The following is a 9,268-nucleotide window of genomic DNA, read 5'->3' as shown; positions in this document are numbered from 1 at the left end:
CCTCTCTGGGCGGGTCCAGAGGCCTACCAATCAGGAAGCGGCACGCCGTCGTTGGCCCCACCTCATCCCTTACGTCCGCCACTCAGGAGCCTCGCGGGACCGCCCTCGTCGCTCCCTCCCGCTTGGGGGTCGACTTAGTGTTGGACCCGGAAGTAGCTTTGGGTCACGAGGCTTCGCGGAGGAGGTGAGTGAGTCATGCGCGCGCGCGGAGGGGAGAGCTGGAGGGGGAGGGGAGGAAAGGGGGGCGGGGATGATGCAATGTTTGGCAACCGGTATCAGCGCGCGCACGCGCAGGGGACTACAAGGGTGGTGGGAGGTGCAGGGAGGGGTGGGGGAGAGGAGAGAGGGCGGGGCGCCAGCTCCCGGTACCCAACGGCCCCAACGGCTATCAACTGTGGTCGCCCCTAAGCTGCGGTGTGAAAGCTCACTGCAGCTTGTCTCCCTCTAAGGCTCTCTTGTTCCGCCCATCTGACATTAGCCTCCGTTTTATCTCCACCAAAAGAAACTCCCATTTTCCTTGCCCCTGATCCCCTCCCTGCTAACGGACACCAGGTCTTTTAAACCTCCCACCTTTGAAAATTTGCATTCATCCACCAGGATTGTTTGCATCTTCTCGAGTCTTCTTAAAGGAGTCTTCTCTCAAAAGAAGCCAAGGAGCTTGACGCCCCTTGGTAGTCATTTTAAGCTCTTAGCACCCTTAAACTTTTTTCTTTGTAAAGTATCTGATGAGCCCTCGGCATGCCAGAATTCGTGCTCTTTGCCGGGAGGCCCCGATCCCACTGTTTGGTCTAATCATCTCCCCCCAGTGGTGCTCTGCTGCCCTTCACCAAAGACCAGGCCCGCCCTTTTCAGTGTATCAGACCTTCAGGTCCTGTGACTCCCTGCTGTGAGGAGCTGGGCTTCAGGCCTCCTGCCTTAGGTGTTTGGGCTACGGAAGAGCCTTGTTGCCTGGAATATTGCGTGCACGTGAGCGCAAGAATGCCTGGGACTGGGTTGTCAGGAACCCAGATTCTAGCCTCAGCGGTCCCTCACTTGCCCAGGGATCCTAGGCCAGTTACCTAATCTCGCCGTGCTTCACCGTCCTTGTTCGTAAATAAAAGATCGCCTGCTGGACGTGAGATTATTATGAACTTGGAGGCAGCTTGAACAAAAGTGAAAAGCACGGTGGAAAATGCAAACTATATTTCAAGTGCCATTACTTAGAAAACGGAGGCCATGTGGTGGCCTGTTACATATCCTGTCATATCCTCATGGGGGCAGCCAGAGTTTGTCCTAAGAAAACTGTCACAAGGCTAGCTGTGGCTGGATGGCAAGTATAGGCGGTGGTGTGACCGGTGACAGGTCCTTGGTCAGGCCTGCACCACTGCTCCAGAGCTCCATTTCTCCTGTAAATGGGGGTGGGGGGTGGCTTGGACCAGATGGTCTCTCCTGGCCCAAAGACATGACCAGGTTGTCAGTGACAGGCAGAGGTCATGTGACTTGACAGGCCGGGGTCGTGTTTTGACATGTTGACCTGGGGAGGCGGGTCAAGTCCCAGCACACTACCCGGGAAGCCTTTGGGGCGGGGCAGGGCACGTCGCGACTTTCATCTTTTCGGGCCGGCTCCTCCCGGACCTGGCATTCCTGGCTCCCCGAACAGATTGTGGCTTTGGAAGGGGCCCCTCCCAGGGGAGGGCTGGGATTGGCCACCAGTGGCCTGGGAAGAGGCTCGGATCCTTCCGCGGAGGGCGGGGGGGGTGGCCCCCGCGTGGGGTGTTTGTTCTCTTGGGGATTAATGGGGGGTTGTGGGGGAGGGGTAGGCGCGCTCCCGCATGCGCACTGCGGCCCCTCCTGTTGGCTCGTCGTTGTCCGCTGGGCGGGGGCCCGGCCCCGCCCCTCTCCCGTCCGGGCAGCGGCGGCGGCTGCGGCGGTGGCGGCGGCGGCGGCGGCAGCGACGGCGGCGGCGGTAGCAGCCTGCGCGGTGCCTTCTGGGAACGGAATCCCCAGGGCTGCCCCTGGCCCCCATGGCGCATGCGCGGGAGGCCGCTCGGTGATCCGCGGCAGCGGCGGCGGCGCTTCCTGCTAGGACCGGCCGGGGCTGTACCGGAGGCTCGGGCTCCACCGACCCTCCTCCCACTCCCTCCCACTCACCCTCTGGGCCGCGACTGCGCAGGGCGGGGCCGGCCGAACCATGGGCCGCGGTGAGTGCAGGGCCCGGCCCCCCCCCACCTCGCCCCTCCCCCTCCCCTCCTATCCCTACCCTCTGCCCCCTCCGCGTCCTCTTGGCCCCTTTCCCTGGCCCCATCCCCACTCCCCCGCCCTCACCTGCTCCCACCGTTTCTCTCTCTCACTGCTTGACTTTTGCCTTCTTCACCTCCCTCCTCTCAGTGCTTCGCCCACCCTCCGCCCGCCCTCTCCCCAAGTTCCTTCCTACTTCGTGCGCCTTCCCCTCCTCCCCAAGCTGAGGGAAGCAGGCTGGGTGACAGGGCGCCTTGTTATGAGAGGGAAAGTTTAGAAGCCGCCAGTGTGGGGTGGGAGCGATGGTGGGGTTGGAGAGAATACTTGCAGGTTTGTGGGGCGTCCCCATATATATCAGAGGAGAATCCCTCTTGGAGCTAAACTGAAGCCAGTGGGACAGGAGGTGCTGATTCTTCTTGCCTTAGGCTTGGGGGAAAATCCGGAGCTTCTGAGAATAGTGGGAGAAGACAGAACTGTGATTCCAGTGTTTCTTAAGAAGATCCAAGTGAACTAGATCAGTGATTGTCTAGTGCAGCCAGGCCATGGGGGGAGTTACGCTGGTACCACCCCAGCGAGCAGTTGGGCAATTGCCTGGTGATCTGCCTGGCAATCCATACTTTTTATATGATCTTCCTGAGGGCGAGGGAACAGCAGGGGCCAGCCTCTCTGGGAAACTTCCTAGAGATTATGGGAATTAACCCGCACTCCTGGCTGAAGGTTTCTGTCCTTGGTGGGATGAGGGGGCCTTGCCCTTTATATGTCTAGGGATTGGGCTGTGATTCCCCGGTCCCTGAAAGTTGTGGCTCTGACCCTCTGGTCCTTAGGGACTGAACGTGGAGAGGATGGTTGTGGACTCAGCCACCAGATCCTTGGGATCTTTCTGGGTACTTACCTCCTGTTATTAAAGATCTTTCCTTTGAGAGTATCCTGGTCTGTGGTGCTTTAGTAGGTTGGGCAGATTCCTGACTGTTCTTTTTCTCTCCTGTGTTGCAGGTGTGGGCTAAGCCGGCGGCCCCGGCTTTAGACTGGACCCCACAATGTTTGCAGACATGTTCAGGTAGCCATGGTGGGCTGGCAGAAGGTTCCCCCTCATTCTCTCCCCCAGCTCTCTGAGGTTTTCCCTTTGCTCTTGAGTTCTCTTGAGTCTCCACACAACCTTTGCCTTGCGGGAATACTCCCTCAGGTACCCAGCCCAGTTTAATCCTACTAATGCCACATGAATGTCTGTGTTATCAGGCACGTGGGAGCTGATTACACACAATGAATGGGGGCAATGAGAGCAGTGGAGCAGACAGAGCTGGGGGCCCTGTGGCCACATCTGTCCCCATCGGCTGGCAGCGCTGTGTTCGAGAGGGTGCTGTGCTCTATATCAGGTGTGGCTCCCCGAAGTTCCCCAGTTTCTATCCCCAGGCCCTTCAGTTGCCTGAGTTTTCTCTCTTCTATTTCTCTCTATGCCCAGATCGCTGGTGCCCTGTTGTTGTCTATTCCTCTTCGTTCCTCAGCCTTTTTGCTCTCTGTGCCTCTGGTCCTGTGCACTTGTTCTCTCCATCTCTTCCTTACTCTCTGCCCTTCCTAGGAAGATCTTTGAACTGTTCTTTCAGAGTGTCTTCCAGTTCAGTGTTATCTAACCTCACACTCTGACCCTATCCTCTCCCAGTCCAAGTGGCACAGAGCTGTCTTCCTTGGAGCAAACCCGGAGCTACCTCCTCAGCGATGGGACCTGCAAGTGCGGTCTGGAGTGTCCACTCAATGTCCCCAAGGTCAGAATGGTGAGGGTGAGATTGTCAGAGAGACTTAATGCCGGTCACTGACCGAGGTAGTTTTTCTCAGATTCTGCTCTCTCAGGGTCCTTGTCTGTGCCTTCCACCTTACAGGTTTTCAACTTTGACCCTTTGGCCCCGGTGACCCCGGGTGGGGCTGGGGTGGGGCCAGCATCAGAGGAGGACATGACCAAGCTGTGCAACCACCGGCGGAAAGCTGTTGCCATGGCAACTCTGTACCGCAGCATGGAGACCACCTGCTCACACTCTTCTCCTGGTGAGTGTTCTCCACTTTACAGGGACTGAGGAAAACTTAAGGGTCTGGAAGAGGGGTGGTGGGAGGAGCTCTGTGAGAAGGAGCAAGAAGGGTGGAGTGGGGAACTGCTTGGTGAGAGGAGGGCACAGGGAAGCTGGGAGCTTGTGGGGGAAGGGATGGAAAAGACAAAGTTCTTGGAAGGGGAGCCACAGGTTGATCCTCTGTTTCTCATTTATTGCAGGAGAGGGAGCAAGCCCCCAAATGTTCCACACTGTGTCCCCAGGGCCTCCCTCTGCCCGCCCTCCTTGTCGAGTCCCTCCTACAACTCCACTCAATGGGGGTCCTGGCTCCCTTCCCCCAGAACCACCCTCAGTTCCACAGGCTTTCCCCCCTCTAGCAGGCCCTGGGGGGCTCTTCCCACAGCCAAGGCTTCCTGACCCCGTCTCCTCTGGAGGCAGCAGCAGCCCTTGTTTCCTCCCACGGGGCAATGCCCCCTCCCCAGCTGCACCTCCTCCACCTGCTATCAGCCTCAACGCCCCCTCATATAGCTGGGGAGCTGCTCTCCGATCCAGCCTGGTGCCCCCTGACCTGGGCTCTCCTCCAGCCCCCCATGCCTCCTCCTCACCACCTTCAGACCCTCCTCTCTTCCATTGTAGTGATGCCTTAACACCCCCTCCCCTGCCCCCAAGCAATAATCTCCCTGGTCCCCCTGGCCCCTCTGGTCCTGCCACTCAGCCACCAGTGTCTTCAGCCACTATGCACCTGCCCCTGGTCCTGGGGCCCCTGGGAGGGGCCCCCTCGGTGGAGGGGCCCGGGGCACCCCCCTTTCTTGCTAGCAGCCTACTCTCTGCAGCCGCCAAGGCACAGCACCCCCAATTCCCCCCTCCCAGCACTTTACAGGGCCGAAGGCCCCGTGCCCAGGCACCCTCAGCTTCCCACTCCTCATTGCCCCGTCCCTCTCAGCGTCGTCCCCGCAGACCCCCAACTGTGTTGCGATTGCTAGAAGGGGGGGGCCCTCAAGCCCCTAGGCGGAGCCGTCCTCGGGCCCCTGCTCCCACCCCCCAATCTTTTCCTCTGCCGGAGCCATCCCAACCAATTCTCCCTTCTGTGCTGTCCCTGCTGGGACTCCCCACCCCTGGCCCTTCCCACTCTGACGGAAGCTTTAACCTTTTGGGGTCAGAGGCACACCTTCCTCCTCCCCCCACCCTCTCCTCAGGGAGCTCTCCCCAGCCCACGCACCCCATCCCGCCTGCCCTCCCTGGGACCACCAGTGGCAGCCTCAGCAGTGTGCCAGGTACGTGAGTGCACCAGAGCCCTTCCTTCGGGTACAAAGAGACCACCAAGACACTGAAGGGAGAACTTAGAGAGCTCTGTAGTGGTTTTCTGGGTCGGGGGGCAGGGAGTTTGGATTCTTTAGATACTGGGAGAAAGGGTCTCTCTAGAGCTGAACCTCTCTTTTTCTTTGCAGGTGCCCCTGCCCCACCAGCTGCCTCCAAAGCCCCCCTAGTCCCCAGCCCTGTGCTTCAAAGCCCATCTGAAGCGCTTGGGATGGGGGCCGGCCCAGCCGGCCCTCTGCCTCCCCTGGCTGGTGGGGAGGCTTTCCCTTTCCCCAGTCCCGAGCAGGGCCTGGCGCTGAGTGGAGCCGGCTTCCCCGGGATGCTAGGGACCTTGCCCCTCCCTCTGAGTCTGGGACAACCTCCACCTTCTCCATTGCTTAGCCACAGTTTATTTGGCGTGCTGGCTGGGGGAGGGGGACAACCTCCCCCTGAGCCCCTGCTCCCCCCACCAGGGGGACCTGGCCCTCCCCTAGCCCCAGGTGAGCCCGAAGGGCCTTCACTTTTGGTGGCTTCCCTGCTTCCACCACCCCCCTCAGACCTTCTTCCACCCCCTTCTGCACCTCCTAGCAACCTCCTTGCCTCTTTCCTGCCCTTGTTGGCCCTGGGCCCCACAGCTGGGGATGGGGAGGGATCTGCAGAGGGAGCCGGGGGTCCAAGTGGGGAGACATTTTCAGGTTTGGGAGACCTGCCCCCCCTGCTGTTCCCCGCCCTTTCAGCTCCCCCCACCCTCATAGCTTTAAATTCTGCGCTGCTGGCTGCCAGCCTGGATCCCCCCTCGGGGACGCCCCCCCAGGTGAGGATAGGGGGTGAGTGGGTGGGACAGAACAAGAGATGGAATCAGAGATGGGAGCTGGGAATAAAAGGTTTTCAGTTTCATGTCTGAGCTCTTCCTTAGGGCCTTTGAGGAGGGCTTAGTTCTTAGCTGGGGGTAGGATGGACTGTAAGAATTGGGTCTGTATTTAATAAGCATGGCCTACTTCAGTGGGGCTTTAGTGAGATTGCATATGTGGAAGTACTATAAACTTATTGAATACTTTACACATGTAGATGTTACAGCCATTTTTTCTTCTTAGCCCTGTGTCCTGAGCGCCCCCCAACCTGGACCACCTACCTCCAGTGTCACCACGGCAACTACTGACCCGGGGGCCTCCTCTCTGGGCAAGGCCCCCTCCAACTCAGGGAGACCCCCTCAACTCCTTAGCCCTCTGCTGAGTGCCAGCCTGCTGGGTGAGTCTGAGGGAAGACTCTGTGGTGTGGGAGAGAAGAAAAGAAACAGAAAAATTGGGAGTAGAGACTAGATGAATTAGGGAGGAAAGTCTGTGACCACTGAGTCAAGCCTAAAAGAATAGGGTCTGCTCAGCCTAATTGGTTTGCCCAGGGAGACCCTTGACTTTACAATTCCTTAACAGGTGACCTGTCTTCGCTGACCAGCAGCCCTGGAACCCTCCCCAGTCTGTTGCAGCCTCCTGGCCCTCTTCTCTCTGGCCAGTTGGGGCTGCAGCTCCTCCCTGGGGGGGGAGCTCCTCCACCCCTCTCAGAGGCTTCTAGTCCCCTAGCCTGCCTGCTACAGAGTCTCCAGGTGAGGGGATGGGTGTGTGTGTTAGGGAGAGAATTTTTTTTCGCAAATTGGAAATACAGACATTTCAAGTTAAAGTAGCTGGAACTGCATTTGAAACTGACAGAGGTCTGTTTTGTCTGCAGATCCCTCCAGAGCAGCCGGAAGCCCCCTGTCTGCCCCCTGAGAGCCCCACCTCAACCCTTGAACCGGAGCCTGCCCGGCCTCCCCTCAGTGCCTTAGCCCCACCCCACAGTTCTCCCGATCCCCCAGTCCCTGAGCTGCTCACTGGGAGGGGGTCAGGGAAACGGGGCCGGAGGGGAGGAGGGGGACTTAGGGGCATTAATGGTGAGGCCAGGCCAGGCCGGGGACGAAAGCCTGGCAGCCGGCGGGAGCCTGGCCGACTGGCCCTCAAGTGGGGGGCACGTGGTGGCTTCAATGGACAAATGGAACGGTCCCCAAGAAGGACCCACCACTGGCAGCATAATGGGGAGCTGGCTGAAGGGGGTGCTGAGCCCAAGGATCCATCCCCTCCTGGGCCCCATTCTGAGGACCTTAAGGTGAGTGTGGGTTAAGTAATGGTTGTCTGGGCACAAAGGCCCTCAGGAAAGGTTGCCAAGGTGCCTTTTCCCACACACAGTCCATCTTTTCTCAGGTATCCCCAGGGGTAGTCAGAAAGTCTCGTCGTGGCCGCAGGAGAAAATACAAGTGAGTATACTGGCCTTTTCCGGCTTGTTGGGTTTATAGCAATAGTTAAGAGTGATTTGGCTTTCGAAAAGGCAGCACTTACTTGAATATGAATAAGGATACCATGCCTACACTACCCACATGTAGAAAGCTTCCCACCCAAACTCTGAAAATCCCCTGGCGCTCGGGGACGTGCTCCTGATCCCCTTGTGCCCTTATTGCAGCCCAACCCGGAACAGCAACAGCTCCCGCCAGGACATTACCTTGGACCCCAGCCCCACAACCCGCGTAAGTGTGCATCACTGCGTCGGTGGGTGGGAGTGCATATAAAGGATGAGGCAGGAGGAGAAGAAGGTTAGTGGGAGTGGGGAGAAAATAAAGGACTTCCTGATACCCAGCTGTTTGATCACTTCTTTCAACTTCCCCTCTTGTATAGGCGGCTGTCCCTCTGCCTCCCCGGGCCCGCCCTGGCCGTCCTGCCAAAAACAAGAGGAGGAAACTGGCCCCATAGCAGCCATACCTGGAGCTGGATCTGACCCTGACTGGGGAGAGCTGAGTGCTGAGCCTTGGGAGCCCCTGCCAGCCACCTGCACCTGTGGACAGTGGGTGGGGGCACTACTCCCCACTCAGAGCACAAATGCAACCCCTTCCCCCACAGTCCCATCCTGAGCCATTGCAGGGGGTAGGGAAGCTCACCCCCTCCCCCCCAAAGCCATGTCACTGAAAAGGCCTGGGGGGGGGGTGGTATATGGCCCTCTCCCCACCAGGCTAAGGGGAAAACCCCCTCCCCCAGGTCTTTTATTTGTTTAAGTTATTTTTGCACAAATGACTCTTTTATATTTAATTCGACTTCATTGCCTCCCTTCTTGAAGCCAGCAGGCTCAGTTTACAAACCTGTGAGCTACTGTTGGCTGCTGCCCTCCTTCCCAATGAAAGGTACAAAGCAATAAGCATCATGCGTCCTCCCCTCACCCCTGCCAACACCCCTCTGCCTCTGGCTCAGGTTGCTCAAAGCACAGATCCCCCTCTTACCCTGTCCCCAGGTTTGAAACACATAGCCTCATTTCAAGGTGTAGCCAGCTTCCCTCCACTTTCCTCTGGGATATGAAGAGGGGGTAAGGGGGCAAAGAGAGCCCTCTGGGTGTCTCCTCCCATACACACTACACTGCCCCTTCTCCCCCATCAAAACGCTCAGAGACGTTGTGACGATGCGACTGAGGATTATGCAACATGGTCCAACCGGAGCGGCCAGCATGACCAGCTGTCCAGGGGCTGCCTCCTGCCTTTTCTTTTGTAAAGACAAGACCCTTGGGAGTTTTAATTCTGTTTTGTACTTGCCCTGTGGGGCCTCCACTGCTTTTCTATGGGAGACACTCTTAATTTAACAGATGAGAATATTTTGAAACTCTGGCTCTGACTCTGTCCTCATTTTTTCCTTAGTTCTTTTGTAAGAACA

The 9,268-nt window shown here is 58.2% G+C and overlaps 1 protein-coding gene and 1 long non-coding RNA gene across 3 annotated transcripts; one reads left to right on the top strand and one right to left on the bottom strand.

Moving 5' to 3' along the window:
- Positions 1-56: 56 nt before the first annotated feature.
- On the top strand, positions 57-9,222 carry MBD6 (methyl-CpG binding domain protein 6). Of its 2 annotated transcripts, none has more exons than XM_086400350.1 (13): positions 57-184; positions 3,211-3,274; positions 3,454-3,590; positions 3,875-3,977; positions 4,092-4,254; positions 4,475-5,527; positions 5,702-6,363; positions 6,644-6,797; positions 6,980-7,149; positions 7,272-7,685; positions 7,781-7,833; positions 8,037-8,100; positions 8,249-9,222. In XM_086400350.1, the coding sequence occupies exons 3-13, from the start codon at positions 3,478-3,480 to the stop codon at positions 8,321-8,323; spliced, it is 3,024 nt and encodes a 1,007-aa protein (XP_086256476.1). In that variant the 5' UTR covers positions 57-184; positions 3,211-3,274; positions 3,454-3,477; the 3' UTR covers positions 8,324-9,222. The 2 variants fall into 2 exon arrangements, with proteins under 2 accessions (XP_086256476.1, XP_086256475.1); XM_086400349.1 differs by lacking the exon at positions 57-184 and adding an exon at positions 1,867-2,180.
- On the bottom strand, positions 2,456-3,496 carry LOC147371988 (uncharacterized). Its single transcript, XR_015163878.1, has 2 exons — positions 3,110-3,496; positions 2,456-2,665 (listed from the first exon to the last, which is right to left on the bottom strand). It is a non-coding gene; the product is annotated as an uncharacterized LOC147371988 (long non-coding RNA).
- Positions 9,223-9,268: the final 46 nt, after the last annotated feature.

Source organism: Bos grunniens, chromosome 5 (assembly GCF_055505025.1).
Source record: "Bos grunniens cultivar Pamir isolate PY7600 chromosome 5, Bosgru_T2T1.0, whole genome shotgun sequence".
In the NCBI taxonomy this organism is placed as follows: Eukaryota; Metazoa; Chordata; class Mammalia; order Artiodactyla; family Bovidae; genus Bos; species Bos grunniens.
Note: the sequence above shows the minus strand (reverse complement) of the source record. Positions and strands in the feature narration are given on the sequence as shown.

What these genes read in the sequence shown, in the direction of transcription:
- MBD6 (XM_086400350.1), top strand. Translation starts at nt 3,478, where the DNA reads ATGAATGGGGGCAATGAGAGCAGTGGAGCAGACAGAGCTGGGGGCCCT. An exon ending in GCTGAGTGCCAGCCTGCTGG is followed by an intron (nt 6,798 to 6,979) that starts GTGAGTCTGAGG and finishes ATTCCTTAACAG; the next exon opens with GTGACCTGTCTTCGCTGACC. An exon ending in ACCCCAGCCCCACAACCCGC is followed by an intron (nt 8,101 to 8,248) that starts GTAAGTGTGCAT and finishes CCTCTTGTATAG; the next exon opens with GCGGCTGTCCCTCTGCCTCC.